Source organism: Panthera tigris, chromosome E1 (genome assembly GCF_018350195.1).
Source record: "Panthera tigris isolate Pti1 chromosome E1, P.tigris_Pti1_mat1.1, whole genome shotgun sequence".
In the NCBI taxonomy this organism is placed as follows: Eukaryota; Metazoa; Chordata; class Mammalia; order Carnivora; family Felidae; genus Panthera; species Panthera tigris.
This window is the reverse complement of record NC_056673.1, coordinates 34,618,356-34,635,620: the sequence shown is the minus strand read 5'-3', so window position 1 is coordinate 34,635,620 and position 17,265 is coordinate 34,618,356. Positions and strand designations below refer to the sequence as shown.

At 59.1% G+C, this 17,265-nt stretch overlaps 1 protein-coding gene across 1 annotated transcript; it reads left to right on the top strand.

The window, feature by feature from the left end:
* Nucleotides 1-9,239: 9,239 nt before the first annotated feature.
* WFIKKN2 (WAP, follistatin/kazal, immunoglobulin, kunitz and netrin domain containing 2) lies at nt 9,240-15,689 on the top strand. Its single transcript, XM_042967411.1, has 2 exons — nt 9,240-10,103; nt 12,803-15,689. The coding sequence occupies exons 1-2, from the start codon at nt 9,903-9,905 to the stop codon at nt 14,321-14,323; spliced, it is 1,722 nt and encodes a 573-aa protein (XP_042823345.1). The 5' UTR covers nt 9,240-9,902; the 3' UTR covers nt 14,324-15,689.
* The last annotated feature ends 1,576 nt before the right edge of the window (nt 15,690-17,265 follow it).

Here is a 17,265-nt window from a genome sequence, read left to right as displayed (position 1 = left end):
CCAAAGCTTCCACTGGGCCATTTCTCTGCCAGCCCGCAGTCACTGATGACACGTGGCCCACCCTTCTCCACTGCCTCTCCAGCCTCAGCCTGGAGCAGAGAGCCGGCCTCCTTCCCTCCCTCGTGATACTAACCCAGGGCCTACCCGAGTGCTGTGCTCCGGGTGACAGGGCCTCCCTAAGTCTCCCCACCCTCCCCCATCACCTCTTTGCCGCATCTGACCCTCGCCACCTCTCAGAGTCTCAGTGACATAGTCCAACCTTAAAATTACGTCCGAACCCCTCACCACGATCTATAAGCCCAGCAGGGTGTAGCCCCTGCCCACCTTGGCAGCCTCAGCCACTGGCTACTTCTCTCTCTCTCTTTTTTTTTTTTTTTTAATTTTTTTTAATGTTTATTTATTTTTGAGAGAGACAGAGACAGAATGTGAGTGGGTTAGGGGCAGAGAGAGAGACACACACAGAATCCAAAGCAGGCTTGAGGCTCCGAGCCATCAGCACAGAGCCCGACGCGGGGCTCGAACCCACCAGCCGTGAGATCGTGACCCGAGCCAAAGTCGGACGCTCAACCGACCGAGCCACCCAGGCGCCCCGACTTCTCTCTCCTTCTGGGCTCCGGCCTCACCAGCCTTGCGTCTGAGCTGGTTAAGACTCTCCTCACCTCAGTTGAACCCTGCTTGACCCACTCTTCCCCTCCTGGTAGGCTCCCTGCCCCCCTCCCCCGCCCCGGGCCCCTTGCCAACATGCACTGGTTGTAGTTGGATTCCTGAGCACGTGACTTCCACACCTTTCTCTCCACCTGGACCGTCCACTTCCTGAGCACCAAGGCTAAGCCTGGTTTCTGTCCCCAGGGCCTCGTATACTACCCGGCACGCAGCAGGTATAAAATCAGTCTTTCCCCAGTGAATGATTATTGAATGACAACCCATTTCCCTGCGGCTGGCCCGGTACCCCTATGATCATCCCAATGTTTGGTACGTTGTGAATTGTATAGCGACTCCCCCACCCACCTGACCCCCTCCTGACCCCCTTCCCACCCCCCTGCCTCAGTTTCTGGGGCTCCATCCTGACGCAGACTTGGGACTGTAGACTTGAACACACCCCCAAAGCTCTGGTCTCCCCTGACACTGGCCTCCCTTCCTCCCTCAGGGCCGGGTTCAGTCTGTGAGGTATTTATTCACTGTCAGGGTAGGCGAGCTAAAAGGCCCCTTCCCAGATACCAGCTTGGCTCCGGTTCTCTTGGGGTTACAGTCACGAGCCAGCTCTGCTTACCAGAGCCCGTCAAACCCTCTGTGTACCGAGCACCTTACCAACCTCTGCATCCAGGGCCTCTGGGGCTGGCTCAACCCGGCTTTATTGTAGCCCACTGGTATCCCACAGACCCACGGGGATCGCTGAGAATCCGCATCCATCTTTATCCGACACCCCATCATCCTGCATAGCAATTGACTTTCCAATTCTAAAACCAGAAGCTAGTTTACAGGGCAGACAAGACGAGACACCCCTCCAGCTATTGGGGAAGGAAGGAAGGAAGGAAGGAAGAAGGGCAGGAAGGCGGGAAGGCGGGCAGGCTGTTGTGACAGCTGTGGATGGCCCGCCCAAAGCCAATCAGAACCTCTTTCTCCCCTTGCTGCAAAGCAAGAACCATCTCCGGGCTCCCTTGCAGCTACAGTCATGTGACACGGTGCTGGCCAGCGTGTGGGTGTGGTCGTGCCACACTCTCGGGAGCTGTCCCCTCCCTGAATAGATGGATGAGTTCCAGGGGCTTCGGCCCTCCCCCCTAATCTGGGTCTGGAATGAGGAAGTATCCAGGGGAGCAGCCACCATTGGGTGTTAAGGACAAAAGCCACATGCTGAGGGTGACAGAAAAGACAGGAGTCAGGGCCCTGAGGAATCAGCCAGGTTGCTTGGGACTTCCTGTTCTGTGAGAAAAGTAAACTCCTAGTTCTTTAAGCCGCAGCGGCTCAGCATCTGTTACACGCAGCCGAAGGCACTCCAACTTGACGGTTCTTCTGACCGTTGATCTTTAACGCTCAGGGTCACTGGCCTCCTTCTGCCAAAATGCCTGTGACCGTGCCTCCCCCACCCACACCCAGCAGCCATGGCGGTGACCCCCACCCACAGTCACCCTTCTGTCTCCGTTCACCTGCAACAGCGCCAGCTGTAACACCGCCCAGGAGGACAGAGCGACAGTCCAGCTGCCACCCCATCCTGAGCCCTTGTTGCCCGTCCCGGCGGCTGGGGCCTGACCTCTGCTGCCAGCTGACTCTGGGTCCCCGGCGAGACCCAGGGGTCTCATGGTTCATTGTGTGGTCCAGCTGTGACTCCCTGAGGCCTACCCCAGGGCTCTGGACTGCCCCACCAGCCCCTTTCCTGGTGTTACCCTTCAGTAGAGCTTCTTGAACATTCTGGGCAGAGAGAATGGCCTGAACAAAGGTATAGACCGTATGGTACACATAGGGGGCCGACTGTTCTGGTGTGCCCGGGTCTAAGGAGTCTCCTGGGAGAGAGGAGTTTCAGGGCTAAAACTAGGCTAGTCGCAGGCCAACCAGGAGGGCTGGTCATCCAAGTGGGACATTTGGAGAACACCAGTCGTTCTGTCCGGCTGGACCATCAGGGTGAGCAGTGAGGCTGGAAAGGTGGTAGGGGCAGATCTCAGAGGGCCCTGGAGGCCGTTAAATTCTGACCGGGAGGGGTCTTGAAAAGCTTTCAGCAGGTGTATTCGTTTCCTGTGGCTGCCATAACAAATCACCACAAACACAGTGGTTTAGACCAACAGAAATGTATTGTCTCACAGTTCTGGAGGCCAGAAAGCCGAAATCAAGGTGTCAGACCTCGTTCTCTCTGGAGGATCTAGGGGAGAATCCCTTTCTTGCCTTTTCCAGCTTCTGGTGGCTCAAAGGCTCCTGGGCTTGTGGCTACATCACTCCCATCTGCCTCCTTCTGTAAGTGCCCCCCCACCCTGCCCCAACCTCGGCATCTCAGATGTCCCTCTGCCTTTCTCTTGCGAAGACACCCGTCACTGGATTTGGGGCCCTCCTGGATAATCCGTGATGAGCACATTTCAAGATCCTTAATTCCCTCTGCAAAGACCCCTTTCCCAAGCAAGACCACATTCACAGGTTCTGGGGGTTAAGACATGGACGTAACTTTTGGGAAGCCGCCACTCAACCCTTTACAGCAAGGAAGCACGTGTTCGAGTTCGGAATTTGGAAAGAAGACTCTGGAAGCAGAGAAGAGCGTGGTTGAAGAGGGGCTCATGGAAGCCTGGGGAGGAACCAAGGGCCGCGGCATGGTGGGAGTGGTGGACCCACTGGGGCACCTTCCTTCGCCTCCAGGGATGCCCCCTGCAGACTCTAGGTTCCTTCTTGCCCAGAATGGCTGGCGGGCCCAGGGATGGGCATACTCTCCCTTGCCTGCCTAAAGCTGGTCTTTGGAGTTCTGGTTTCCTGTCCTAGGACCACTGGTCTCTCTCCGGTGTGACTGACTCCAGGAATATTCACTCCTGCCCTGCAAGGGCCCGGTCTGCTTGGTGGGATCGTCTGTTCATTCAGCATACACGGGTAGAGTGCCTGCTCTCTGCCTGCCAGGGGTCCGCAGCCCAGTCTGGGTGATAGATGAGAAATAAACGGTTTCGGCCCCGCATAAACGGTGCTCAGGTGTATCATGGGCAATCCCAGGAAGGTGACGGGCCAGGCCATCCTCACAAAGGGCCTCAAGTGTGGATTTTTGACATTATCCCTGAACCAATTTACACTCAAACGAACAGCGACCTGTCCTGACAGCGTGGAATGATTAAACCTTGCCACGGGTTTTATACCCCAGTTTTGGCCTTTTGTTTTGTTTTGCTTTTTCACTGTAAAACCAATACCAGGAACTCCGCAAACGAGAGGTGGCGTGGGCCTTCCTCAGCCCCTGAGATCAGGAATGCCTCTTGAAAGACTCGGGGCTGCCAGGATGGGCTGGGAAGGAGTTGGCCCGGAGAAGGAAGAGTGTCCATGGCAGAGGACAATGTCGGGGGGGGGGGCGGTGCTGGGGGGGGGGCGGGGGAAAGACTGAGTGGAGCTTTTTAAGGATCTGAATGAGGCAGCTTCCAGAGTTTGAGAAATGATAAGACTGGAGAAGGATACTGAGGCAGAAGTTCATGGTGATCTGGGTTAAATGCTTTGGCCTTCATCTTGAAGAGGTGGGAAAGCCATCTTTAAATTTTTTTTTTTAACGTTTATTAATTTTTGAGAGAGACAGAGCATGAGCAGGGGAGGGGCAGAGAGAGAGAGAGAGAGAGAGAGAGAGAGAGACAGAATCTGAAGCAGGCTCCAGGCTCTGAGCTGTTCAGCGCAGAGCCCGACGCAGGGTTCGAACCCATGAACCGTGAGATCATGACCTGAACCGAAGTCGGACACTTAATCGACTGAGCCACTCAGGTGCCCCGGGGAAGCCATATTTAAGCCGGAAGTCTTCAAGTAATGGTTCAGTCGGGAAGAGGCCTGTTTTTCACGCCCCACCCCCACCATGTGGTACCCTACAGTGGGGGTCAGGAATGCATCTGGTTTTAGGAACATGTGTCCCTTTGCGCAGCAGCGTGTAGGTGAGCAGGGAGACCCAAGGGTCTGAGACCTTCTCATTTCTCTCTCGTCTGGAGGGGAAAAAACAGTAAGGCAGAGAAGGAGGGAGTGTGTGGGTGGGGTAGCCGGAAGAAGCTTCTAGGATAGGGACGGGCTGAGCAGGAGGGAGGCTGTGCCCCTATTCGTAGCATTCCCATGAGCCCCAAGGCCTGGGAAAAGTGGAAACAGGGGCTGTGGCTCTCCCCCAGCAGAGGAGAGCAGTGGAATGGACAGTCACTCTGCAGCCCTGTGGTCTTTTGGCTTCTTCACGCCCGTGTTTGTCTTGGCTGAGAGCTGTTTGGGGCTTTTTGAAGCTGATTCCATGAAGGCAAAGCTGGAGGAATCAGGACATGGGATCGCAGAGGAGGGAGCTGGAAGGGGCCTCAGATGGGGAAGCAGGGGTGGTCGCATAGTGAACTGATGGCAGACCAGGCTGCGAACCCAGGACTCCTGACTCCTCGCACAGTCGGGAGTGCTCAGCCTGAGCACCATGGAGCTTCCCATGTGGGCGAGGGGTCCGACACGGGGCCGAAATCCACTGAGCACCTGATGCCCACCTTCTCCAAGGAGGCGTCTGGGGGCTCAAAAGTGCCCAGAAGTTGTGTCTCCTGTCCTTGCTTCCTGACACACAGATCTGTTCAAACACGGACCAGCTTCCAGGGACTCAGCCCCCTGTCCCGGGTCTTAGGGGCAGGGGTCTAAGGAGGCCAGGCCGGCCAAGGGGGCTGGGCTATGCCCCACCACAGCCAACCCCATAATTCTCAGATCTCGATTCAGTGTTGCCTCCCCCGAGGCCCAGTGGGGACCCTCCCATGTCCTGCTCCGCACAGATGCCTGGAGTCACGTGTCCCACAGCTGAAGGCTTCCCCTGTTCGCCTCCACCATCTGCTGAGGCCCCATAATTATTCTGAAACCCAGTGCAGTCTCACTCGGAGGGGAGAGTTCACACAGCCCTGTAATGTAACCCAGGCCCGCGGCCGCTCTGGCAGGGGGTCCCCAGCTGGGTAATGAGCTGCCCGCTTTATTGAATTCCCTGGTTTTGGTCTGACGAATCACAGCCTGTAGCCAATGCAGCCCGGGCCTTCTGAGAAGGCCTCTGAGCACCCTTGCTGGGGACTGCTTTCTCCCCAGCACCCTGCTTCCTGGCTTCTTACATTCTTCCTCCTCCCACAGAGGTTTAAAGCAAGGATCAGGGCAGGGAGGCTCCCAGGGGGTTGGCCTCCCCCAGCCATTGGGGAGAGAGCGTGGCTGCCTCGGGTCCAGGGGCCCAAGCAGGGTGGATCAGCGCGGGCTGCTGCTTTGCCTTTCCTGGGGCCGCCCCACGCAGAAGCAGGACCTGCCGCTCCCACCCCCACCCCGTCTCCCAAACCTACTGACTTTCCCCTCACCTCCCCTTTCTGGAGGCCTGGGCCCTGCAGAGGGAGGGCCTTGGCCGAGGAGTCGGTGCTACGGGCCAGGCCTTTCCGAGGGGGAGTGAGTGCCGGAAAGCACCTTCTGTGCTCCGTCTTGCCTGCTGCTCAGGCTCTGGGACCCACCGTGCCTCACATCTGCACAACAGCAGCCCTGGGCCTCTCTCCCCTTCCCTGGCCCCCCAGCACTTGTAGGGACCCCCCCCCCCACCAAGATGGCCCTCACTATCCTCATCATGCGTTTGCATGCTGTGCTCTCTCTGTGGACAAGGACGGTCATCTCTGTGTACCTAGGAGTAAGCACATAGTAGGTGCTTTAAAAACCATCAAGGAAGGAAAGGGGGAGGAGATGCTTCGAGAGGTAAGAGGTTTGATCTGGGCGTCCCCACATGTGTGGCCGGTCCCCAGAGGGGAGAGGCCTGGGCGATCTGGGAAGTGGTGTTCCTGTGTTGTCCCGTCAAGGCCCCCGCGGCTTGGGAGTTGTTATGTGAAGAGTGAGCCTGAGGTCAAGGGTCACCCAGAGCCCACTGTCCGGGGTGGCTTCCTGCAGCTACACCTAGAGTTGGCCTTGAACCCACCCTGGAGAGGGTGAAGGGGCTGTGGCCACCCCGCCCCCCACCTCCGCAGCGGTGGGAGCAGGAGAGAGCTCTTCCTGAGTTCAAGTCCAAGCGTGCCCGCCGTCCCCCCGGGGAGAGGGGGAAGGCAGGTGACACTCCGGAGGTCAGGGCCCTGCTCAGGTGACTCAGCCCAGGCTCCGCTCCAGGGAGGCTCACACTGGCTGGTGGGAAGGAGGCCTGGGGGATGGTACCAGGGGTGTGGTGAGGGTGGGGTCCCTGCCGCCCTCCAGAGAAGACAGACACGAAGCAGTCAGATCTGAGGAAGTGTGGGAGGGGCCCAGGAGGACACTTCAAAGTGCTCCCAGAACAGCTTATAAACAAGCTGGGCTGGCGGGGTGGCCAGCGGGGGACCTTTCTGGAGGGGCTGGAAGCAAGCATGGCTTGTGTGAAAAGCATAGGACAGGGGTGCAGCAGGGAGGGCGGGAGCCTCGGGACCCTGGGCAGGCCCAGCTAGCCGCTCGGTGACTCGGTTTCCTCTCTTGTACAATGGAGGAGCTCACAGCGACATCTCCCGGGCTCCCTCCTAGGGCTGGCGTGAGGGTCGGCGGGATGATGTAGGTGAAGACACCGTGTGGGCTCCGAGCCCTGATCAGATGTTATTTATTATTCTGAGCTGTGTTTTGGTGGGAGACTTGGAAGGGCTGAGAGGGAGAGCTGGGGCGTTGTAGGCCCCTTCTTCCCCGATGCTGTTTTGAAAGTTCTCAGAGTGGAATGGCCAGAAATGGGGCCCTGGGAGGGAGAGAGGCCCGTGGCCCTTGACAGGGTTGAGCTGGGAGGACACAGGCCTTTCTCAGTCAACCCCAAGGAGTGGGGGGGTGGGGGGGAGCCTCCCCGTCTCTGCCACCTCTGCTCTGTCCCCACTCCCCTGTCCCCCCCATTACCTCTAGTGGTCTCAGGTGACTCCCCAGAAACCAGTCTCTTCTCCCTGGATACTTGTCCCCAAGTAACAGGGCCGTGACAATTCCTCTAAGCCCTGCTTAGAAATGTGTCACCGTCCATTTCCCTCTGTGATTTCAAAGGAGGCTGCACAAACTGCATTTGTCAAGTGCGGGGCTGAGGCCCCGCTCCGAGCAGCTGGAACACGGGTTTATGAAATTACAGGCAATTCAGAGCAGCCGGCGTCGCCACTGTCTGGCTTCATTACGGGGACCGGCCTTGGAGGGGGAAGTTTATTCCAATGATTTAGGGAATTAGGACCTGACACCCTGTATTAGCTCTTTGACATAAGCAGAAAAGACAGATCTTGCGGAACGACCCGCACTGTGGGGAAGGATGGGTACAGGCAGGGAAAAGGCCATACACCACGCCTGGAGGAAGAAGAAAAGTCTGCAGGGTGGAGAAAAGGGTTGTGCTTTTTCTACAGTCAAATTAGATGGCCAACGCTAGCCCTGAAGGGGAGAGTGGACCTGGGAAAGGAGGGGCCTGGGCTCCGGACTCAGTTTCTCCGTCTGTGAAATGAGAGCACTGCTGGGGGCCTTCCAGGTCCCTTCTGGCTCCGACTAGTGCTGGGACCACGCCATCTAGTCTCCCTGGGACACAGCATCTCGGTCGCCGCTCCTCAACTCCTGTGTGGTTTGGTCTTTAAAAGGTACCTCTCTTTTCTGGGGATCCGTCTCCCCGCCACCTCTCGCCCTCTGGGGGTCAAGTGACCAACGCAAAAACATTTTGGCCAGCTCACTTTTCGGGGGCGTTTGACGTACCTGCCCTTTCCTGTCAAACGGGAGAGACATGGTCCCTAACCTCCCGGCAGCTTCTGACTCTCTCCCTGCCCCCCTCCACCAAGACAGCGTCTGATGTTTCACCAACTGCCCCTCCGGCCTGTAAAAACCAGAGCTGAAGCTGCACCTTAACAGCAGTCCTGACAGCCAGGTGGGGGAAGGGAGGTTCCCAAAGGCCGCTGCCCGCACCCCGCAAACTGGCCGCCCCGTCTTCCCGGTCGACGGTGGCATCCCATAGCGCTGTGCGACGGGGGGTGAGTTGCTTAGCCTCTCTGGGTGTCTCTTCCTCAAATCTGCCACGAGGGTAGTTGGTTGTGAAGATGAAGGGACGTGATGTGTGCGGAGAGCCTGGCACATCCTGAGAGCCCCGTAAACACTAGCAATGAGTATCACTCTCACTGCCCACGGTGGCTGACCTTGGGCGAGGTTCTCCAGCCCGGAACCTTCTCCTTTGTAAAGTGGGGGGAAGTGACAGGACGGCCGAAGTACCCTGCACCGCTGGAGGGCTCAGGGAACCTGTGTGGTGGTTCGCGAGGGCGGCCCCGCCGCCCAGCGCTGTCCTGAGACACTCACCGCGGAGGTTTTCTCGGAGCGGACGAGTGTGTCAATCGAGGAGCGAGGAATGTGATAGGTCCCGGCAGCTGGGGGAGCCGGAGCATATCTGGTATGTGTCTCTGGAATGATTTGGGGGCAATTCACTGAAGTTGGAACTTGAGCCCTGAACTGCCCGGGACAGAGAGATAGGGAGCTGTCCGAGCGCACACCCCCCGCAGGGGGACCTGGTGCGGGGGCGGGAGGCGGCTTACACGGCACAGCGCTGCTGCTCAGGCCCGCCCTGGAATGGCCGTGAACTTGTTGTTTTTCCACGTCATTTGCTCTCAAATGTGCTATCGGGCCAGGCGATGCTAACCCTGTGGCTGCAGGTCCCTCCTCGTAACAAGCGATTGTGTGTTCTTCAGAGGTGGCCACGGGGAGGAGGGGGCCCGGCCCGCGGAGGTGGGGGAAAGGGAAACAAACCGCTCCTTTACAGTGAGCTTGCGTGTCCCGGAGCCAGCTCCCCCCCAAAGCACATGCCATTTCTGGCCCTTGAAGGGGTTAAAAGGCCTCCTGGAGTCAAAAACAAGCAGGTGTCCCACCGTGCCAGATACGCCGCCTAAACTGCTTCCAGCTTTTTTTTTCCCCTTCTGCAACAAGTCTGTGATCAGCCACGGGACAGAGGAGCCAGCAGCCCGCCTGTGACAGGCATCAGGTTAGCTCGCTCCCACTTGGGTGGCGCGCCCAGGATATAAATCCAGGCTCCGGCCCCCGCCGCGGCTCCTCTCCCTGCACGCTCAGGAGAGGGAGTTTCCTTGCGAAGACCTTTCCTTTATCTGAAGCCGCACGGCCCAGCGGGCTGCACTGACTTGTTGGAGGCAGCCGGAGGCAGCCCCACCGAGGAAGCCTGCTGGGGTGGCGGGGAGGGCAGGTGTCTGTAGCCCAGAGAAGGACAAGGCCCTGAGGGGCTCCAGCCCCTGGTCTCGTCCCAGGGGAGGTCTCTAGCCACCATAGACCGCATCATGTGGGCCCCGGGGTGCTGCCGGCTCTGGTCCCGCTGGGCGCAGGTGACAGTGTTGCTTCTGCTGCTGGGGGTGCCCCTGAGAGGCCTGGCAGTGCCACCCATCCGCTACTCTCACGCTGGCATCTGCCCCAACGACATGAACCCCAACCTCTGGGTGGACGCCCAGAGCACCTGTAAGCGGGAGTGTGAGACGGACCAGGTGAGTGGGAATCCAGACGCCGGACGCGGACCACGTGAGTGTGTTAGTGGGGGCCGTGGGCTGGGGAGGCTCAGGAGCACCTGGCAGGGCCCAGGAACACAAAGGAAGTTGGGCCCCAGGCCGCATGGAGATACGTAGGGCGTGATGTCTGTCCGGGTCCGAGGCCCCGATGAAGAGGTGGGTGTGATGTCCAAGCCCATCAGGGATGGGGAATCCTGGGATTCCCAGTCTCGTGTTTGCCGAAGGCTGCTCGGAGCCAGAACTAGGCCAGGCGTGTCGTGTGGTCTGGTCCAGCCCTTCAGCCCCCCATCAGCAGGTGAGAGCAGACACTCAGGGCAGTGCAGCGAGCGGCACAAGGTCCCGTAGCCAGGGATGGGAGGGTGGGCGTAGAAGCTGCGTGTCTCTGACAACAGAATGAGGCCTCCAGGCCACCTGCCCAGGGGTTTGCACCCTGACCCGGAGATCAGACCAGGCTGATGGGGAGAGTAGGCAGGAACAGCTCTGAATAGACTCTCTGGTTGGCCCTGGGAGGGAAGTGGAGTGAGCTCCAACCTGCCAGCTTCCTCGGTCCTCCCTTCTGCTCTCATCAGAGCAGCCTGGGCCAAGCAGGGCAAGGCTGGGGTTAGAGCAATTCTCTCCCGGCTCCCGAGTCCAAGGGCCCTTCCTGCCACTCCCCACAGGGGATGGAGAGCGTGCTGGTACCTAGCAGCTGCCTGGACAGAGGCGCTTCCTGCCGGCCTGGCCAGTTCCTAGGGCTCGGGGCTGGGCTGGGCTGGGCTGGGCATCACCGGGGCACGGGAGAGACCCTGATGTGGCCTTTTCCAAATGCATGGAATCTCCAGAAAAGCCCAAGATAGCCCTGCAGAGAGTGGCCTCTGCCCCATGGTGTCCAGGGGACAATTGTCAGACCACTCGGGCCAGACGCTGGCAGTGAGCGATGGTGGTGACGGAGGAAGGGGAGATAAGGAGTGTGGAGGCAGAGCACTCCCATTCAGCTGAGGTCACGCGGTTCACTGGCTACATTTGCAGGGAAGTCTGTTTCAGTGGCTCAGGCTGGCCTGATAAATCAGGTGGCGCGTGGGACAGGGAGACTCTGGCTGATTTGGCGTGTCTTGGGGGAAAGGCACCTGTGTGGGGCTCGGGATTCATGAGCCTCTGGGCCCTTAAGCAAAAACTGTTCTAAGAATTCCTCCTAGGTTCCCTGTGCCCAGAGACACCTGCCCCTGGTCTCTGAGGACCCAACCTTTCAGAACCATCGGGGTCCTAAAGGAGCTTCCTGGGCCAGTTCTTAAGGAATTTTATGACCCTCGGGCCAAGGAGCCAGGTCTCCTGTCTGTTCCCAGTCCCTCCTGCCCTCCAGCCCCCACTGGGTCTCTCGCCCTCAGACCCCAGCTCCGAGATTCGCCCATCCCCGGACCAAAGCCTCGCCTGGTGTGGCCCAGAAGTCTATGCCAAGCAAGGGCTGCAAAACAAAGTCCCCATTCTGAGCCGAGAGGGGAAAACAGTAAACAGGTCAAGCGGGCAGGCTCCACACAGCTCCGGTGGGGGATTTTTTTCCCCCCTCTTAGCTGATGTGGAATGTCAAAGAAGCTGAAATAAAAGTCAGAACCACAAGAGGCCAGCCCTAGTGGGGAGTAATTCACAGAGCCACTACCAGGGCGAAGGATTAGGACCGTTGCCCGCCTGCCCAGCGAGTACGATGTGTTATTGTCGAAAACACCACGTGAAGTCCTTGTTTGTGTCGGCCCCAGAGCATGTTGCTAATTTCGAGGAATTAAACTAATGCCTTATGTGGCTCCACAGAGAATCAGGGGGGATTACAGCCTAGTAAGTCCTCGCTGACGGCTTTGCTGACCTTTGCCACCCAAGGGGACTGTTTTCCTTGTTGATTTCCCCATGAAACGTCCCACACGTCGGAACTGAGCACCTGGGTCTGGCACAGCCCTCGGTGGTGAGACCTGGCATCCTGGGCCTGTCCGGCCTGTCCCTCCCCTTGGCTTTGAGCGAATGCGGTCCCTTCACAGAGCTGTCGTTCCTGACGTGTATGTGTGTGTGTGTGTGTGTGTGTGTGTGTGTGGCCGGCCTCGAACTTCTGCCCCGGAGGTGTCCGATTTTTCCTTCTTAGGGTTTGGTGTGACCTCTTCAATTCGGCCAGGGCGTCCTCACCCCAGTGGAAAAAAGACAGAAAGGCAGGCTCATTTGTTCCAAACTAGACCTCAGAACCCCATCCACCTGGAGCTTGAAGCCCTTTTCTGCCACTTGCCGGCTCTATGGACTCGGGCGTCACTTCTCTGAATCTCTGCCTTTTCATCTGTGAAATGGTAGTAAGAAAACTTCCCCTCCCAGAGGTACGTGGCCCGCCTCTTCTCACACTACTGGCTGTGTGACCTTGGGCAAGTTACCTAATCTCTCTGTGCCTCAGCTATCACTACCTGTCAGGGGAGGATAATGATTGGGCCCACCTCCCGGGCTCGTGATGAGCCTAAGTCGGCAGGCAGAAACGTTCTTCGTGCCGCCCTGGCAGATAGCAGGAGCTATGGATACGCCAGCCACTCTTACTGTCAGCACGTTTGGCTCACGGTAGGCAGTGAACAGATACCGGCTCCCTTCCACGGGAACCGTGGGATAGGGGTGGGGGAAGCCTGTCCGTTCTTTCGGCTGGTCCTCACTTGGGCCTCTCGATCTGGCTCCCTCTGCAGGAGTGTGAGACCCCCGAGAAATGCTGCCCGAACGTGTGCGGGACCAAGAGCTGCGTGGCCGCCCGGTACATGGACGTGAGAGGCAAGAAGGGCCCGGTGGGCATGCCCAAGGAGGCCACATGCGACCACTTCATGTGTCTGCAGCAGGGCTCCGAGTGTGACATCTGGGACGGCCAGCCCGTGTGCAAGTGCAAAGATCGTTGTGAGAAGGAGCCCAGTTTCACGTGTGCCTCCGACGGCCTCACCTACTATAACCGCTGCTACATGGATGCTGAGGCCTGTTCTAAGGGCATCACGCTGGCCGTCGTCACCTGCCGCCACCACTTCACCTGGCCCAACACCAGTCCCCTGCCGCCCGAGACCACTGTGCGCCCCACCACGGCCTCCCCGGAGACCCCCGGGCCGGATATGGTGGCCCCCGCTCTGCTCAACCACCCCGTGCACCAGTCGGTCACCGTGGGCGAGACGGTGAGCTTCCTCTGCGATGTGGTGGGCCGGCCCCGGCCCGAGATCACCTGGGAGAAGCAGCTGGAGGACCGGGAGAACGTGGTCATGCGGCCTAACCACGTGCGCGGCAACGTGGTGGTCACCAACATCGCCCAGCTGGTCATCTATAACGCCCAGCCCCAGGACGCTGGCATCTACACCTGCACGGCCCGGAATGCCGCCGGGGTCCTGCGGGCCGACTTCCCACTGTCAGTGGTCAGGGGGGGTCAGGCCGCGGCCACCTCGGAGAGCAGCCCCAATGGCACGGCCTTCCCCACGGCCGAGTGCCTGAAGCCCCCCGACAGCGAGGACTGTGGCGAGGAGCAGACCCGCTGGCACTTCGACGCGCAGGCCAACAACTGCGTCACCTTCACCTTTGGCCACTGCCACCGCAACCGCAACCACTTTGAGACCTACGAGGCCTGCATGCTGGCCTGCATGAGCGGGCCGCTGGCCGCGTGCAGCCTGCCCGCCCTGCAGGGGCCCTGCAAGGCCTACGCGCCTCGCTGGGCCTACAACAGCCAGACGGGCCAGTGCCAGTCCTTCGTGTACGGCGGCTGCGAGGGCAACAGCAACAACTTTGAGAGCCGCGAGGCCTGCGAGGAGTCCTGCCCCTTCCCGCGGGGGGACCAGCGCTGCCGGGCCTGCAAGCCCAGGCAGAAGCTCGTTACCAGCTTCTGTCGGAGCGACTTCGTCATCTTGGGCCGGGTGTCCGAGCTGACCGAGGAGCCCGACTCGGGTCGCGCCCTGGTGACCGTGGACGAGGTTCTAAAGGATGAGAAGATGGGCCTCAAGTTTCTGGGCCGGGAGCCGCTGGAAGTCACCCTGCTCCATGTGGACTGGACCTGCCCCTGCCCCAACGTGACGGTGGGCGAGACGCCGCTCATCATCATGGGCGAGGTGGACGGCGGCATGGCCATGCTGCGGCCTGACAGTTTCGTGGGAGCGTCCAGCAGCCGGCGGGTCAGGAAGCTTCGCGAGGTCATGCACAAGAAGACCTGCGACGTCCTCAAGGAGCTTCTGGGCTTGCACTGAAGCCCCGGCCCCTCCCCGGCCCCCTCCCTGGCCCTCGTCCACCCACCCGCCCCCGACACCCCTTGGTCCAAAAGCTGGGCAAGGTCAGGTTAGACGGTCTTAGGCCAGCAGGGAAACAGCAATCGGTGAAAAATGGTGGAAAAAATGGCACCAGAGGTTCTTAGATCAACTAGTCTTTGGGTTCAGTAAGGGGCCCGTATTTTCTTTAGCTGAGGGGGACAAAAGGAGAAGCCTGTAGATGCACATTATTCCTGGTGACCAGTCTGCTTGTGTGGATGACCCTCTCTCTGCTGGCCAGCCCCCTCCGCTGGCTCCCCGTCCCCAGCTGGCTCCCAGCCAGGGGTCCAGAGAGGGCATCTGCACGGTGGTCACCGGAATCACGGAATGGATTGGTCTGCAAAAGGGGTAGGTGGGGAGAAAAGGAGGGCCCAGGGACTCGTTGGACAGATTCCCCACAGCCGCTATGGGCAGAGACTGCTTCACATGAGGGCTTGTGGGAAGTGGGAAGGGCAAGGCATGGTCTGACCCAGCACACAGCTGGCCCTGAGGTGGCGGTCAGCCCGTGCCTCGGCCAAATTGGCTCTGTGGTCCCTGAGGCCACCATGGCACCAGCAGAATACACGTGTTCTGTGTTTCTCCTTGGCTTTATTGATTGGTTTATTGACGGTCGATTTATGAATTCAGCTCTGTTCAGTCCAACTCAGTGGGCGCTTTGTGAACACTTGCTGGGTGCCAGGTGCTAGGGCACAGAGAGGTATTAGTCACCGCCCAGCTCCTAGTTGGCTGAACGTGAATGTCCAGATCCCAGGGCTCCCACCCCCACCCGGCCCGAAGCAGACCCATGGCTGGCCCTCCCCATTTGCATCTGCCACTGGCTCCCTCGGACAGAAAGCAGATAGAAGCCCCAGGATCTGTCCTGGTGGGAAGGGAAATATAGGAAGAGGAAAAGTCGGGGTTGGGGGGAGTGGGTAAGTGAAAGACGAAGAAGGGAAGGAGGAGGGGAGACCGGCCTGGGAAAGAAAAGGAATGTTGCTCGATGCTTCCATCTGGTGGTGGCCTTGGGAGCTGCAGGGACCTGAGGAAAGCTCTAGGTGCAGCCCGGCAGGGCAGGTTTGGGGATGGGACAGCTTGTTGGTGACTTCTTGTTTCTGGACTTCCTGAACAGGACCAGCCACCCCCTCCCCCCCCACCACCACACACACACTAAAGGACTTGAGAAAGCCACCGTCAGCTCTACATCTGCCCCCCATCCCTCCTCAGCCCTTCATTCTGTCCTGGCCCCTCCAAAGCTAAAGAAGGTCATTGTGGAGCCTTCCTCAAATGTAGGGAGGAAGATTCCAATTAAAAGCTCATAGTATCAAAAGCCCTTCTTGTGTGATTTGTTTGGCTTAATGTGTGTGGGTGGGTGGGGGGGTAGTGTCATTTGCTCCGGTGACCTTGCAGGAGGGAAGTCTGGCCAATGGGACCATATATGGGTGACAGAGGGACACTAACATTCGCCCCACTTTGGAGCTCTGAGGCTCCTTAAATGTGGTGCTCACCGCAGCTCAGGAAAGCTGAGGCCAGAGAGGCCAGGTGACTTACCCAGGAAGATAGGGGGCTTAGGCCCGGATGTTCGGACTTAGGTCCCAGGCTCCCTGCCCGTCACGACAGCATGGCGGGCCAGGGGCAGACTCCACTGATGGTGTCGTGTTTGGAAGCACGATGTTGGAGGAGATGTGAGTGGGGCAGGAAGAGGCAGGCTGCCCAGCTGTGGCTCCTTAGGGGGCCTCTGGGTGAGTCCGGGTCCCGAAGCCCTACGTGTGCTCAGAGCACAACGCTCTGTTCCCAAAATGGGGACAGCAGCACCTTTGGTGTCGGGCACCTGTGGCTATTCCCTGTCCTGGGAGTTGTGGCCCTGGCATGCCCCACATCTCGTCTGTCCCTGAGGCTGTGAGCCGGCAGAGCACCAGGGACCCCAGCCCCCTTTCCACTTCCCCGGGGGGGTCTTCCGGGAGGAATCCACACCCAGCCCCATCCAGCCTGGCCAGGTCTGGCCCATCCCTCCTTAGAGATAATTCCTGCAGGAAGGAGGAGGCCGGGATCGGGAGACAAGCTGTTCCCCGACAGAGAAGAGAGGCCAGAGGAGTGGGGGCTTCTCAGGTCACCTTGGGGAAGATGCTAGGCACAACACTTAGCCACCAAGGAGGTGTGAGCACTAACCCCAGGCCCCCTCCCTGCTTGGGTCAGGGAACCAGGGAGGTAGGGGAGGACTCAGCTCCTCACCTGCCCTCAGCAGTTTGGGGACGTTCTGCTGCACCTGCTTCTAGGCGGGGGTGCCCCAATAAATGACACACTGCCTTAGAGCCTGAGGGGTCAAGTGTCCACATGCTAACACCTGTCACCTCCCTTCTCCCCGCCCCCTCCCTTGCACGGATATGGGGCCTGAGCCCTAGTGGCTGCCTGGTGGAGATGTGACATTCAGGGGACACCAATTTCAAATCCACCTAGGTCTGAATGTGGGCTCTGACACTTTCCCGGTGCCTCTCGGAACCTCAGTTTCCTCATCTGTAAAACAGAGGGTGATAAGTGCACTTCCTGGAGACTTGGGGAGCTTGACCCTGTTAACCTTGCCAAACCGGGAGAAGGAGTCTGGCACAGATGGCTGTCCCCGGGCCTCCTCCTTGCCCTCAGCAGCCCCCTGGCCAAGAGCAGGCCCCCGGGACCTAAAGCCCTCGCCGCATCCTGTGGGGCCTGGGGTTTCACGGACGCAGTGAACATACAGCTTCAAATATTTTATTCTGTTGCTCACAGAGCACATTCAAACTGATCATCCCTCACGGGCTGATGTGGGGTTCGGAAAATACAGGCACTTAGGGAACGGGCATCTATTATAATTTTGGGCCTACGACATGGCATTCAGTTTTTCGTCCTCGAAACCAAGCCTGAGTCTCTGATCTCCG